At 44.1% G+C, this 17,076-nt stretch overlaps 1 protein-coding gene across 1 annotated transcript in view; it reads left to right on the plus strand.

Moving 5' to 3' along the window:
• Positions 1 to 17,076, plus strand: part of LOC106587057 (protein kinase C-binding protein NELL1) — a 493,867-nt gene that overhangs the window by 388,132 nt on the left and 88,659 nt on the right. Inside the window, exon 14 of the mRNA XM_014174942.2 lies at positions 12,752 to 12,874. Coding sequence (XP_014030417.2) covers positions 12,752 to 12,874 — 123 coding nt within the window. The remainder of the gene's footprint in view (positions 1 to 12,751; positions 12,875 to 17,076) is intronic.

Below are 17,076 nucleotides of genomic sequence, written 5' to 3' on the forward strand. Positions count from 1 at the left end.
AAAGACAAAGTGGAGTCGCAATTCAACGGCTCAGACACGAGACATATGTGGCAGGAACTACAGACAATCACAGACTACAAAAGGAAAACCAGCCACGTCGCGGACACCGACGTCTTGCTTCCGGACAAGCTAACACCTTCTTCGCCCGCTTTGAGGAAAACACAGTGTCACCGACACGGCCCGCTACCAAGGACTGTGGGATCTCCCTCTCCGTGGCCAACGTGAGTAAGACATTTAAGCGTGTTAACCCTCGCAGGGCTGCCGGCCCAGACGGCATCCTTAGCAGTGTCCTCAGAGCATGTGCAGACGAGCTGGCTGGAGTGTTTAGGGACATATTCAATCTCTCCCTAGCCCAGTCTGCTGTACCTACTTGCTTCAAGATGCCCACCATTGCTTTCTTGGATACAGGAACAAAGGTAACTGACCTAAATGACTATCACCCCGTAGCACTCACTTCTCTCATCATGAAGTGCTAGTAGGCCTGATTACCAACAATGACGAGACAGCCTACATGGAGGAGGAGAGGGCCCTGTGAGTGTGTTGCCAGGAAAATAACCTCTCATTCAATGTTGACAAAACAAAGGTGCTAATCGTGGACTTCGGGAAACAACAGGGGGAGCACGCCCCTATCCACATCATCAGGACCGCAGTGGAGCAGGTGGAAAGTTTCAAGTTCCTCGGCATACACATCACTGGCGACCTGAAAAGGTCCACCAACACAGACAGTGTGGTGAAGAGGCTGAAGAAATGTGTCTTGGCACCTAAAACCCTCAAAAACTTTTACAGATGCATGATTGAGAGCATCCTGTCGGGCTGTATCATCGCCTGCTATGGCAACTGCACCGCCCACAACCGCAGGGCTTTCCAGAGGGTGGTGCGGGCGCAAAACTGCGGGCAAACTACCTGCCCTCCAGGACACTTACAGCACCCAATATCACAAAAAGGCCAAAAAGATCAACAAGGGGAAAAAAAACACTGCCTGTTCACCATGCTATTTTCTTTATTTAACCTTTATTTAACTAGGCAAGTCAGTTAAGAACAAATTCTTATTTACAATAACAGCCTAGGAACAGTGGGTTAACTGCCTTGTTCAGGGGCAGAACAACAGATTGTTAGCTTGTCAGCTTGGGGATTCGATCTAGCAACCTTTCAGTTACTGGCTCAACGCTCTAACCACTAGGCTACCTGCCACTATCATCCAGAAGGTGAGGTCAGTACAGGTGCATCAAAGCTGGGACCGAGAGACTAAAAAACAGCTTCGATCTCAAGGCAATCAGACTGTTAAATAGCCATCACTTGGTGGCTTCCTCCTGGTTACATAACCCTGCACCTTAGAGGCTGCTTATATATACACACATAGATCACTGGCCACTTTAATAATGGAACACTAGTCACTCTAATAATGTTTCAATATTTTTGCTTTACTCATCTCATATGTATGTACTGTATTCTACTGTATTTTAGTCTATGCCACTCTGACATTGCTCATCCTAATATTTATATATTCCTTAATTCCACTCTTTTAATTTTAGAATGTGTGTATTGTGTGTATTGTTGTGAATTGTTAGATATTACTGCACTGTTTGAAGCTAGCATTTTGCTACACCCGCAATAACACCCGCAATATCTGCTAAACATTTGTATGTGACTACTAACATTTGATTTGATTTGTATTTGTCACTTGATCGTCTCAATCCCCCCTACAAAGACAACCAGCTAACTAAGTAATTTGACCATGGGTCTTGAGGTGTGTGTACCAAATATAGCCTTTACGGTTATAATCTAATCCTGCTGGCCATCTATGAATGTCTTTGTGTGCTCTATCCTGTCTGATTATCCATCAGTCTGACAAACACACAATGAACAGAGAAACAATCTCTCCACTAAGGGATTTATTAAATAATTTTGATTGATGATTGATTGATTGAATGCAAGTGCTGTATAGCTTTATGATGATACTGTATATGTATGTGTGAATGGGATTTTGTTTTACTGAATGAAAGTGACGTATAGCATCATGATTTAGTTTATTATAAACTCCTAAAAGGTGACTATAACAGAGTAGGTGTAAGACTGAGAAAAATAAAGCGAGGAAGGGAGAGTGAGAGAGTGTGTGAAAAGGGAGGGAAGTGATGTGGAGAGTTGGGCCTCAGCAGCAAAAGGCCGGGAGGAAGAGGAGTTAGAGATGCTTGGAGGGATAGAGATGTGGAACAAGGAGGAAGAGGAGGATGGTGTGGAGCGAAAGGAGAGTGGAGGGAGATAATGAAGAGGAGGAAGAGGAGAGTGGAGCGAGAGGAACATGGAGAGGAAGATCAACATGGAGAGGAGGAGGAAGAGGGAGAACACACTAGAGAGTGTGTCTGTGCCAAGTCTCACCATTCACACAGCTTACTTTGTAAAATTTGTCTGTTTCATTTGTTGAATATACAGTACATACAAATCAAATCAAATTATTTGTCACATCTCCAGAATACAACAGGTGTGTAAATAGTCCGGGTGGCCATTTGATTAATTGTTCTTTAGTCTTATGGCTTGGGGGTAGAAGCTGTTAAGGAGCCTTTGGGACCTAGACTTGGCGCTTCGGTACCGCTTTCCGTGCGGTAGCAGAGAGAACGGTCTATGACTTGGGTGACTGGAGTCTTTGACAATTTTTTGGGCCTTCCTCTGACACTGCCTAGTATGTAGGTCCTGGATGGCAGGAAACTTGGCACCAATGATGTACTGGGCCGTATGCAGTACCCTCTGTAGCGCCTTATGGTCGGATGCCAAGCAGTTGCCATACTAGGCGGTGATGCAACTGGTCAGGATGCTTTCAATGGTGTAGCTGTATGACTTTTTGAGGATCTGGGGACCCATGCCAAATCTTTCCAGTTTCCCGAGGAGGAAAATATGTTATTTTGCCCTCTTCACGACTGTCATGGTGTGTTTGGACCATAATAGTTTGTTGGTGATGTGGAAACCTGTCACGACTTCCACCGAAGTCGGTCCCTCTCCTTGTTCGGGTGACGTTCGGCGGTCGACGTGATTGTTTTATGTATGTTCGGTCCATTATTGTGGGCTTGGTATTACGACATGTTATTGGAATATTTGAGTAAAGTTACTTGTGTTACTCATCTCTGCTGTCCTGCGCCTGACTCCTCTGTACCAGCTACACCCAGACCACTACAACACCAAGGAACTTGGCGTGATCACAGTCGACCGGAACAGCTGGCGCACTCATGCATGCTTCAGTGTTGCTTGTCTTGAAGTGAGCATAAAAGGCATTTAGCTCATCTTGTAGACTCGCGTCACTGGGCAGGTCACGGCTGCATAGAGGTATTTCTGGGCATAGCGGTATTTCTTATAAGAGATCGAATTAGTGTCCCACTTGAAAGCGGCAGCCCTAGCCTTTAGCTCGGTGCGGTTGTTGCCAGTAATCCATGGCTTCTGGTTGGAATATAGCTGCTCAAAGCGGTTGCGTGGCATATTGGTTCCTATGTATGTATGGTACCCTGACGGCGGCATTAGTAGACCAGCGTAGGGGACCCTGCAAAGGCCTCTTCCCAGAAACCACAGGCGCTGGTCCCTGAAGGCATTCAAAATGCAGCTTGTGCGGTCACTTTGTTATGGCTACAGTGGCAGGAAGTGGGGAGCCAAGAGTGTGGCACCAAGGGGTGTGGACCGAGTTGTTACTCATAATTTGACAGGTGGTCACTTCCTGGTGAAGTTTGAAGGGCACAAGAGCTAGAAGCACAGTTCAAACTTTAAAACGTGTTGACTGGTCTTCATATCATTTATACTTTTTAAACTATTCAACTTTTTGTCCTCCATCCACTTTCATGGGATTTCCTCAACATTCTAAAGGTCCCATTGTGACATCATCACTTCCAACATTCCATTCACTGTAATTGTAAAAATGCTACTTTTGACACAAGTCAGCTACAGCTGACATCTTCCACTAATTCAAATCTGAACTTGTAATTGTCATTTGCTCTTTGTTTTTGAGCTATGTCTGTTTGTTTGACATGTGTGAGAAAAGTTGCTTTATATTGAAAATTCTCAGTAATCTACAGCAGCATTCTACAATTCTATTGGGGTCTACAGGGTTAAACGGTGTTAGAGGAGTAGTTTGCAGAAGAATATAAATAATTAAAAGTCAGAAGTATGTTGAAGATTTAAAGTGTGTACTGTTGCTTCACAAGTTATACTAATACGTGTTATTCAAATACAATTACAACATAGGTGTACTGTAATCAAATTAAACAAATTAAAGGAATGAAAGAAACAATGTTTAGCAGGCACTAGTTAGCGTCAAGCCTGTCTTTTGGCAAAGGTAAAAACCTATTAGCATTACAAAACGAAGCCTGACATACTGTAGGTCTGGATTGTTGTCATTGCATGCCTGAATGAGGGCCATACATTCCTGGGTATAGAAATCATACATCTTCCACCTGTATGGTAATAATGTATTGTATTTTACAGTAATATGAACAACACCAACACTAGCAACACCAGAGTCGTGGGTACAATTCCTACTGGGGTCACATACCAAAATGTGTGGACTCACTGTTGTCACTCTGTGAAATAGAGTATTGATATGTCATCAGAGCGAGTAGCTAAGTGGTGAATGTTAGTCACACTCGGTTTGTTGTTTTTATGAAATATGTTTTTAAGAAACAGCTACGGATTCAGCGATGTGGTTAGTTTTTGCTGCTGGGAATGCACGTTTGTGTCCCGGGATCCCACTAAATAGCTTAATAGTTGGCTGGTAGCGGTCAAGCTAATGGCTTAGGCTAGAAGTGCTAGCCCACTGGTGCTTCTATCCATGGCTGGGCACAAATGTGATAGGTGCGAGATGATTTCCATAAAAGAGGGAGAAAAAGTGGAACTGATAAATTGACTTGTGTTTCTCTGGCCTAAATGCATCACCATCAAGCAGCTTCGGGAAGAGATTCTGCGGTTGCTAGCTCAGCTGTGGCAAAAGCAGGACCTGCTTTCAAGTTCATCGACCTGGCTGCAACTCAGGCAAATTGCATCTCAGTCTTGAGTGCCTCCAACAGTCAAGGTGCTGATGAGTCTGTTCGAACAGTGCGTTACTCTGTTCCAATCCACTGGACAGCTCAACTTCACTGAGCATGGGTGGCTGGACACTGGCCAGGCGTAGGAGGCTGGGAGGGAGGCAGTTTGGCCATCTCCATCTGTCCTGGATGATCCAATCTAGTTGTCCCGCTGAAGGAGGACCTACCGGCCCCAAGAGTCAGCCATGATCCTGGGAGTGTACCAATAGCCGGTAGCCAACCAGTGGCACCCTCCCCCACGGTTACCACTGTTCAGCAGGTCACTGACTCAAGCCAGAAGGGTCTCGGGTCATCCTTCACCTTCCTGGGGCTTCCGAAGTCACCCACTGCTGCTGGTGCAAAGAGTCTGGCTAGCCTGGCTAGAAGGCTCCATCCCCCTGCCTGATGCAGTCCCATCCCACTCCCCCTTTTCCTTCCCCTTTGGATTCCATCATGTCCATCATTGTGGGCAGCTCGATGGTGAGAGATTTTGGCCTGCCTATGGTCTGTGGACTAACCAAGGTCCACTGTTACCTGGGAGCCCGTGTCGAGACATCAATTCCCTCCTGCCTAAGGTTCTGGCCAACTACTCTAATTTTGACACCATCGTCACTCACATAGGTTTTAACAACCTTCCCTTTAGGCAATCTGAGGGATGACTACAACAACAAAAAATCCCACCCTCGCTAGCACAAGGAAGAGAATAATTATCTCTGGCTCCCTCCCATGCTATCGAAGGGGTTCGGAACATTTCAGCCACCTCATTGCCCTAAACGAGCACCTGAATAAATGACAGGATTTGCTATGAGAGCATTTTTAAACAAGACTGGATTTACCCTAACCACAGGGGTTCAATAATTATTTTCAGAAACATTGCAAACTGTTTTAGAGACTGACGGCCTGTGTCAGGTAGTGCTCCAGTCCTCCCTGTCATAATTAGCAACAGAGGACATGGAAAGCATATTAGGTCCCGTAGTGCGTTAAATGTAAGTAACCTAATATATGTTCCTCTAACTCCACTGAATACCTCTGTCAATCCGGCAGCTATCCATGTCAAGATCGTTTTATTGAATGTAAGATTTCTAAATAAGAAGTTGTTCATATGCAATGATTTTATCATTTTCAATGACATTGATATTTTAATGCTAACTGAAATTTGTCGTAAACCAGAGGATTGGATTTTAGTCCTCTAAATCATATCAAATCACATTTTATTGGTCACATATACGTGTTTAGTGTGGGTGTTGCAAAATGCTTGTTAAAAAAAGGTGATATGATCCTGGACTAGTCATTTAGGGCAGTTACCTTTGCTTTCTTGAGTACAGGAACAATGGTGGCCATCTTGAAGCATGTGTGGACAGCAGACTGGGATAGGGAGAGATAGAACATGTCCGTAAACACACCAGCCAGCTGGTCTGCACATGCGCTGAGGACGCGGCTAGGGATGCCGTCTGGACCCTGCAGCCTTGCGAGGGCTAACACGCTTGTCTTACTCACATTGGCCACGGAGAAGGAGAGCGAACAGTCCTTGGTAGCAGGCCACATCAGCACTGTGTTACCTTCAAAGCGGGCAAAAAAGGTGTTTAGCTTGCCCGGAAGCAAGACGTCGGTGTCCATGACGTGGCTGGTTTTCCTTTTTTAGTGCGTGATTGTCTGTAGACCCTGCCACATACATTTCGTGTCGGAGCTGTTGAATTGCGACTCCACTTTGTCTCTATACTGACGTTTTGCCTGTTTGATTGCCCTGTAGAGGGAATAACTACACTGTCTGTATTCTGCCATATTCCCAGTCACCTTGCCATGGTTAAATGCAGTGGCAGTTTTGCCCGAATGCTGCCATCTATCCACGTTTTTAAAATGTATTGGTATTTAACCTTCATTTAACTAGGCAAGTCAGTTAAGAACAAATTCTTATTTACAATGACGGCCTACCCCGGACAACGCTGGGCCAATTGTGCGCTGCCCTATGGGACTCCCAGTCACAGCCGGATGTGATAAAGCTTGGAATCGAACCAGGGACTGTAGTGAGGCCTAAGGCACTGAGATGCAGTGCCTTAGATCACTGCGCCACTCGGGAGCCCCTGGTTAAGGTAGGTTTTAATAGTCACAGTGGGTACAACATCTCCTATACACTTCCTGATAAACTCAGTCACTGAATCAGTGTATTCGTCAATGTTATTCTCAGAAGTCACTCGGAACATATCCCAGTCTGCATAATCAAAACCATTTTGAAGAGTACATGTAGATTCCGATTGGTCAGACCAGCGTTGGATAGTCCTTCTCACGGGTACTTCCTGTTTGAGTTTCTGCCTATAGGAAGGGAGGAGCAAAATGTAGTCATGGTCACATTTGCCGAAGGGAGGGCGGGGGAGTGCCTTGTAGGCATCCTGGAAGTTGGCGTAACAGTGGTCGAGTGTTTCGGCAGCAGGAGTTCTACAGTCAATATGTTGATAGAACTTCGGCAGCATTTTTCTCAAACTTGCTTTGTTAAAATCCCCAGCTACAATAAATGCAGTCTCAGGATATGTGGTTTCTAGTTTCTAGTTAAAGTCCAGTGGATTTCTTTGAGGGCTGTCGTGGTATCAGCTTGAGGGGGGATATACAAGGCCGTCACTATAACCGAAGAAAATTATCTTGTGAGATAATACGGTTGGCATTTGATTGTGTGGCATTCTAGATCAGGTGAACAAAAGGACTTGAATTCCTGTATGTTATCACAATTATACCATGAGTCATTAATCACGAAACATACACCCCCGCCCTTCTTCCCGGAGAGATATTTATTCCTGTCTGCGCGATGAACTGAGAATCCCACTGGCTGGACCGATTCAGACAGTATATCCCAAGAGCCATGTTTCCGTGAATGTTACAATCCCTGATGTCTCACTGGAAAGAGGCCCTCGCCCTGAGCTTGTCAACTTTATTATCCAGAGACTGAACATTAGCAAGTAATATACTCGGAAGCGGTAGGTGGTGTGTGCGCCTCCTAAATTGGACTAGAAGACCACTCCGAATACCTCTCCTACGCCAGCATTGTTTTGGGTTGGCTTCTGGAATTGCCCTGGGGGTGCGTATTCCTGGTCGTAATGATGGTAGTGCTGGTGAGTTCGCGTCGCTTTGATATCCAATAGTTCTTCCTGGCTGTATGTAATAACACCAAAAAAAATTCTGGCCTAACAATGTAAGAAATAATACATTTCCCGTTTCCTAAGAGCAAGAAGCGAGGCAGCCCTCTCTGTCGGCACCATCTTTCACTTTTGAAACTACCCTTCCAGCCTTTTCTTATCTACAGAAATCCAGGCTGTCTCGCTGTGGTGGTGGGGTAGCCGTCATTCATAGAGACAAGTTTATATGTAGCCCTGTGTCATGTGGTGAATCTTCCTCATTTGAGAGGCTTATCTTTAGCTTGAACAAGAAACAGCCCATCTTGTATATGTTAGTGTACCACCCTCCTAAACCTAAAATTTTGTTCATTGCAGAATTCTCTGACAGGGTTAATATTCTTAGAGACCTAAACATTCATGCGTGTTGCCCAAACAATGCACTAGTTGAAAATGTTCTTATCATGTTAGAATCCTTTAACTTTGTGCTACATGCCACAGGGCCTACACACAACAAAGGCCATACTTTTGATCTTGTGCTGTCCCATGGTCTGAATATTGAAAAACTATTGATGTGTCTCTAGCCATCTCAGTATTGTTTTTAGAATGCTTTCTCCTCATCCTCCTAAAAATGTGTCAGTCCCAACTCGCTCTTGCATCATTAACCCCTGGTCGGGCTCGGGACGGACCTCCAGCGAAAAATCCTATCGCCATTAGCATAACAAAATGTAATTTTTTTTTTGTTCAAATATAGGACTATGTTATATCGTTTTTATAGATACACCTTTCCTGAATCGAACCATGTTGTCCGATTTCAAAAAGGCTTTACAGCAAAAGCAAAACATTAGATTATGTTAGAGGAGTATATCGTAAAAGTAGCCACATAGCCATTTTCCGACCAACCACATGCATCACAAATAACCAAAAAACAGCTAAATGCAGCACTAACCTTTGACAATCTTCATCAGATGACACTCCTAGGACATCATGTTACACAATACATGCATTCTTTTGTTCGATAAAGTTCATATTTATATATAAAAACAGCATTTTACATCGGCGCGTGACGTTGACTAACTATTTTCCCTCAAATGCATCCGGTGAAACAGCGCTACAATTTACTAAATTACTATTCGAAAACATTTTTAAAATGTAATATTGTCATTCTAAGATTTATAGATGAATATTGAAAGCACCTGTAATGCCAGATTTAAAAATAACTTTACTGGGTAATCACACTTTGCGATAAAAGGGGATGCGATACTCAGAAAAATAGGCTACCGTTACAGGTCAGCGCCATCTTGGAACAATCGCATATCAAATCTACTCTTGTATACTATTGTCTATAATCCCTTACCTTTGATTATCTTCATCAGAAAGCACTTCCAGTAATCCCAGGTCCACAACAAATGTATTTTCGTTCGAAAAAGTTAATCCTTTACGTCCCAATAGCTTGTTCTTGTTAGCGTGTTCTGAAGGCTGCTCCAAAACTTCCGTCGGCTGCGGGACTCCTCTTTCAATAAAATGCATTTTTTTTTTAATTTAGGTTCGTTCAAACATGTCAAACGTTGTATAACATAAATCTTTAGGGCCTTTTTCAACCAGAGCTCCAATAAGATTCAAGGGGGACGATTGCATTGTCTTTCAAAACGTTTTGAAAGGGGAGGGTAGCCAGGGGCGCCGGCATCATAATGGTGATGGCCCTCCTCATGTGATCACTTTCCACAGCATCTCATTCAGTCAGTTTTCACAGTAGGAGACTCAAACCACTTTGTAAAGACTGGGGACATCTAGTGGAAGCAATAGGAAGTGCTCAATGAACCATTGCTCACGGTGTGATTTATAGGCAAAGTGATGAAGTTGAGTCCGCAATTCAGAATTCCACATCCTGTTACGATCGGTCTCGGGGTTTTGACTGCCATATGAGTTCTGTTATACTCACAGACACCATTCAAACAGTTTTAGAAACTTTAGCGTGTTTTCTATCCACAAGTATTAATTACATGCATATCCTAGCTTCTGAGTTTGAGTAGGAGGCTGTTTAAAATGGGCACAAATTTCTTTCAAAAATCGCTGTAGCGCCCCCTATCCTAGGCGACCGTCAAGAGGTTAACTCCACAACTGCTAGGAAATTCCTGAATGCTTTTTTGTCCTCTACCACTGATCCTGTTCTCGGTCTTCACACCAATGATTTGGTGAAAAGTTTCAATGACATACTGTATGTCAGGCTACTTTAGACTCAGTGGCACCAGTTAAAATCAAGATTAAATTGTCTGGCATAGTCTCACCCTGGTTTAATGACCACACTCGTGCTTTATAAAGTGAACGTAACAAATGGTCGTGTACAGGCAAAAGGTCAAGTCCAGTAGGTACCGAAGGGCGGGCAGGCAGGCGGGAATGGAGTCCAGAAAACAGGCAAGGGTCAAAACCGGGAGGACTAGCGAAGAGAAGAGAAAAAGGAGTACGGGAAAAAACACACTGGTTGACTTGACAAACATGCAAGACGAACTGGCACAGAGACAGGAAACACAGGGATAAATACACTGGGGAAAATAAGCGACACCTGGAGTGGGTGGAGACAATCACAAGGACAGGTGAAACAGATCAGGGTGTGACAGTGCCATTTAGCTGAATGTAAATGGAAGGCCAGCAAACTTTAAGTATTCTATGAGATAATAAAGGATCTGATGAGAAATTACAATGCTTCAGTAAAAGATGCAAGAGCGAAACACTTCTCTACCCTGATCTCTGAGAAATCCCTCAACTGGAAAATTCTGTTTAAGACAATCGAGTGAGTTGCTGGTGCCAACCCGAACAGTGACATGCTTGCATCCCCTGATCTCTGCGAAAAGTTTTTACGATTCTTTATAGAAAATATTAGATCCCAGATTGACAGAAGCCGGCCCCAGCATTTCTGGTCAGGAGACACTTGGGGAAACTACTCTGAGACTGTCTAATGCATGGTTCTCCAACTTGTGGATCACAGGCCGAATTTGGCCTGCGGATGATTTTATTTGGCCCCCCCAAATACGTTTTTATTTTACATTTGTATTCTTGGACATAAAAAACTGCAGTCTACAAGTTATTTTTTATTATGTTACAGCTCTAACAGGCCCTGCATCTCAACCAATTGCCAATATTGGCTAAAGATCTCAAGCAGGGATACAGCAACTTCCAGAGACGGTCAGGCTCTTGGGCTTTACATTGGCCACTCTGGTTTGGGTGTCCTTTGCAGAACCGTGTCGTTGTAACCAAGTGGTCACATATCATTCTGGGTTCCACTGCGGAAGAGCAGGTCAGTGGAGTTTTATGAACATTAAGGCAGAGGTGAATATGAATTTTTTTTTAACTTTCTGACGTTGTCAAGACTCCGATGGGCCTATTCAGTGCACACATGTAGCCTACAGTTCTTCCTCCTTCGTCAGAGATAAGACAGGGAAGAAACCACCATTTACCTACCTCTAGGCTGCTGTAGCCTACATATTTATTTGTTTTGTCATTCAATAGTTTTTCGTGCTCCCTCGCGCTCCCCCAGCACTACACCCCTGATTTCTTGTGTAGTGCTGGGGGAGCGCAAGGGAGCACGCACTGCACAATGTCATCAATTAAAAAATAAACAAAATCGCAGAACCCCCACCCCCAAACTACTTCCCACAGCTATGGGAGTAGCTAGCCTCCATTACTATAATAATGATAGCGATAATCAATTGTAAAAAGTACAATAGACCTACTAATAACAGGCTACAGCCCACAACCTTATTATGAATATAATCAGCAATAGCAATGGCATAGAATACATACAAAACATAATTGCATAGAATTCTAAACATCATAAACTTTGATCTTGTATTTTTCAAGTAAATGTATTGAGCTTTCAAAAGTTTTCTTGTTGCTATCCCATAAACACATACTGTAGTTGAACACTACACATTTGCAACATCTTCGGTGGTTAATCCACTTATGTTTCAAAGACCACAAGGCAAAGCAACATACAAGTTGAAACATTTTATTGAAGTACACCCTGTACTTACCGGAGTCGAGTCCAGCAGATTGGAAAGCAGCAGTATGGATTGCCTCCCATTGAAATTAATGAACTTCCACCGGAACGCATACAGTTTACCACCGTTGGTATTTACGCAGTGTAAAATCAAGTGTGTGGCGAAGTTTGAATCGTTAACTGTATTCAAGATAACTTTTGGCTGTGTTTGTGTTACACAACCTGTCATGGATTCCCAGAAGTAGGCGAGTAAATGAGATTGATTTTTTTGCAGTCATGAGCGGCTACAGATGGTGTTTGATCATACACTGCCTGTGGTGCAAACCCACTCCCTATTCCCTGAGGCTAAATTCTCAGACCAGCCCCTCAGTACAGCAGCTCAGATCTGGGAGGAAGATAGTCGACAGTACACTGTTGAATGAAAACAACTGACAATGACCCTACAGGAGGGATGCATGTGCGACATACAAACAGACATGAACAAAAACATTATAAAACACAAACATGCATTCATGATACAAACACACTCTCACACTGCTGAGTAGTCTATACGCTTACAGACAGACAAACAGACAGACACTGCTGAGTAGTCTGACTCTGCTGCATCTCTCCCTCAGAACATGACGAGTGTGCCAGTGGGCAGAGCTCCTGTGATGACAATGCCATCTGCACCAACACCATCAGAGGCCACCTGTGCTCCTGTAAGCCTGGCTATGTGGGGAACGGCTCCATCTGCACAGGTAAGGCCTCACCCTCCACGCCTCTCTACCCCCTCTCTCTACCCGCCTGAGCTCCATCAAGACCCCTACCCCATACTCTGGACATCCACAACCCCTCCCTTTTTACTCTTCTCTCCTCATCTGCAGAGGAATAGTCTCCTCTTCCTTGCCCTCCCTAACCCTCCACACCAGGGGTGTCAAACTCATTTTGCCCAGCTAGCCAGATCCAGTCTTCAACCAAGGTCCGGAGGGCCACACTTAAACAGTATTATATTTCCTGACCATCAAAATGTGCAACAGATTTTTCTCTATGCGCTTTTGGAATTTCAAAGCACCCTGATTGTCTAGCTTTTGTTTTATATACATACAGTTGAAGTCGGAAGTTTACATACACCTTAGCCAAATACATTTAAACTCAGTTTTAAAAATTCCCTGTCTTAGGTCAGTTAGGATCACCACTTTATTTTAAGAATGTGAAATGTCAGAATAATAGTAGAGAATTATTTATTTCAGCTTTTATTTCTTTCATCACATTCCCAGTGGGTCAGAAGTTTACATACACCCAATTAGTATTTGGTAGCATTGCTTTTAAATTGTTTAACTTGGGTCAAAACTTTTTGGGTAGCCTTACACAAGCTTCCCACAATACGTTGGGTGAATGTTGGCCCATTCCTCCTGACAGAGCTGGTGTAACTGAGTCAGGCTTGTAGGCCTCCTTGCTCGCACACACTTTTTCAGTTCTGCCCACAAATGTTCTATTGGATTGAGGTCAGGGCTTTGTGATGGCCACTCCAATACCTTGACTTTGTTGTCCGTAAGCCATTTTGCCACAACTTTGGAAGTATGCTTGGGGTCATTGTCCATTTGGAAGACCCATTTGTGACCAAGCTTTAACTTCCTGACTGATGTCTTGAGATGTTGCGTCAATATATCCACATAATTTTCCCACTTCATGATGCTATCTATTTTGTGAAGTGCACCAGTCCCTCCAGCAGCAAAGCACCAACACAACATGATGCTGAAACCGCTGTGCTTCACGGTTGGGATGGTGTTTTTCGGCTTGCAAGCCTCCCCCTTTTTCCTCCAAACATAACGATGGTCATTATGGCCAAACAGTTGTATTTTTGTTTCATCAGACCAGAGGACATTTCTCCAAAAAGTACGATCTTTGTCCCCGTGTGCAGTTGCAAACCGTAGTCTGGCATTTTTATGGCGGTTTTGGAGCAGTGGCTTCTTCCTTGCTGAGCGGCCTTTCAGGTTATGTCAATATAGGACTCGGTTTACTGTGGATATATACTGCAAAAAAAATAAAGGGAACACTTAAACAACACAATGTAACTCCAAGTCAATCACACTTCTGTGAAATCAAACTGTCCACTTAGGAAGCAACACTGATTGACAATACATTTCACATGCTGTTGTGCAAATGAAATAAACAGGTGGAAATTATAGGCAATTAGCAAGACACCCCCAATAAAGGAGTGGTTCTGCAGGTGGTAACCACAGACCACTTCTCAGTTCCTATGCTTCCTGGCTGATGTTTTGGTCACTTCTGAATGCTGGCGGTGCTTTCACTGTAGTGGTAACATGAGACGGAGTCTACAACCCACACAAGTGGCTCAGGTAGTGCAGCTCATCCAGGATGGCACATCAATGCAAGCTGTGGCAAGAAGGTTTGCTGTGTCTGTCAGCGTAGTGTTCAGAGCATGTAGGCGCTACCAGGAGACAGGCCAGTACATCAGCAGACGTGGAGGAGGCCGTAGGGGGGCAACAACCCAGCAGCAGGACCGCTACCTCCGCCTTTGTGCAAGGAGGAGCACTGCCAGAGCCCTGCAAAATGACCTCCAGCAGGCCACAAATGTGGATGTGTCTGCTCAAACGGTCAGAAACAGACTCCATGAGGGTGGTATGAGGGCCCGACGTCCACATGTGGGGGTTGTGCTTACAGCCAAACACCGTGCAGGACGTTTGGCATTTGCCAGAGAACACCAAGATTGGCAAATTCGCCACTGGCGCCCTGTGCTCTTCACAGATGAAAGCAGGTTCACACTGAGCACATTTGACAGACGTGACAGTCTGGAGACGCCGTGGAGAACGTTCTGCTGCCTGCAACATCCTCCAGCATGACCGGTTTGGCGGTGGGTCAGTCATGGTGTGGGGTGGCATTTCTTTGGGGGGCCGCACAGCCCTCCATGTGCTCGCCAGAGGTAGCCTGACTGCCATTAGGTACCGAGATGAGATCCTCAGACCCCTTGTGAGACCATATGCTGGTGCGGTTGGCCCTGGGTTCCTCCTAATGAAAGACAATGCTAGACCTCATGTGGCTGGAGTGTGTCAGTAGTTCCTGCAAGAGGAAGGCATTGATGCTATGGACTGGCCCGCCCTTTCCCCAGACCTGAATCCAATTGAGCACATCTGGGACATCATGTCTCGCTCCATCCACCAACGCCATGTTGCACCACAGACTGTCCAGGAGTTGGCGGATGCTTTAGTCCAGGTCTGGGAGGAGATCCCTCAGGAGACCATCCGCCACCTCATCAGGAGCATGCCCAGGCGTTGTAGGGAGGTCATACAGGCACATGGAGGCCACACACACTACTGAGCCTCATTTTGACTTGTTTTAAGGATATTACATCAAAGTTGGATCAGCCTGTAGTGTGGTTTTCCACTTTAATTTTGAGTGTGACTCCAAATCCAGACCTCCATGGGTTGATAAATTGGATTTCCATTGATTATTTTTGTGTGATTTTGTTGTCAGCACATTCAACTATGTAAAGATAAAAGTATTTCATAACATTATTTCATTCATTCAGATCTAGGATGTGTTATTTTAGTGTTCCCTTTTTTTTGAGCAGTGTAGATACTTTTGTACCTGTTTCCTCCAGCATCTTCACAAGGTCCTTTGCTGTTGTTCTAGGATTGATTTGCACTTTTCGCACCAAAGTACGTTCATCTCTAGGAGACAGAACACGTCTCCTTCCTGAGCGGTATGACGGCTGCATGGTCCCATGGTGTTTATACTTGCGTACTATTGTTTGTACAGATGAACGTGGTACCTTCAGACGTTTGGAAATTGCTCCCATTGATGAACCAGACTTATGGAGGTCTATAATTGTTTTCTGATGTCTTGGCTGATTTCTTTTGATTTTCCCATGATGTCAAGCAAAGAGGCAATGCGTTTGAAGGTAGGCCTTGAAATACATCCACAGGTACACCTCCATTTGACTCAAATTATGTCAATTAGCCTATCAGAAGCTTCTAAAGTCATGACATAATTTTCTGGAATTTTCCAAGCTGTTTAAAGGCACAGTCAATTTAGTGTATGTGAACTTCGGACCCACTAGAATTGTGATACAATGAATTATAAGTGAAATAATCTGTCTGTAAACAATTGTTGGAAAAATAACTTGTGTCATCCACAAAGTAGATGTCCTAACCAACTTGACAAAACTATAGTTTGTTAACAAGAAAAATTGTGGAGTGGTTGAAAAATGAGTTTTAATGACTCCAACATAAGTGTATGTAAACTTCCGACTTCAACTGTATGTACACTACCGGTCAAAAGTTTCAGAACACCTACTTATTCAAGGATTTTTATTTATTTTTACTATTTTCTACATTAGAGAATAATAGTGAAGACATCAAAACTATGAAATAACACATGTGGAATCATGTATTAACCAAAAAAGTGTTAAACAAATCAAAATATATTTTATAGTTGAGATTCTTCCAACAGCCACCCTTTGCCTTGATGACAGCTTTGCACACTCTTGGCATTCTCTCAACCAGCTTTACCTGGAATGCTTTTCCAACAATCTTGAAGGAGTTCCCACATGTGCTGTGGACTTGTTTGCTGCTTTTCCTTCACTCTGCGGGTTCGACTCATCACAAACCATCTCAATTTGGTTGAGGTCGTGGGATTGTGGAGGCCAGGTCATCTGATGCAGCACTCCATCACTCTCCTTCTTGAGAAATTAGCCCTTACACTGCCTGGAGGTGTGTTGGGTCATTGTCCGGTTGAAAAACAAATGATAGTCCCACTAAGCCCAAACCAGATGGGATGGCATATCTCTGCAGAATGCTGTGGGAGCCATGCTCGTTAAGTGTGCCTTGAATTCTAAATAAACCACAGACAGTGTCACCAGAAAAGCACCCCCACACCATAACACCTCCTCCTCCATTCTTTACGGTGGGAAATACACATGCGGAGATCACCCGTTCAT

This window comes from Salmo salar, chromosome ssa26, assembly GCF_905237065.1.
Source record: "Salmo salar chromosome ssa26, Ssal_v3.1, whole genome shotgun sequence".
Classification (NCBI taxonomy): Eukaryota; Metazoa; Chordata; class Actinopteri; order Salmoniformes; family Salmonidae; genus Salmo; species Salmo salar.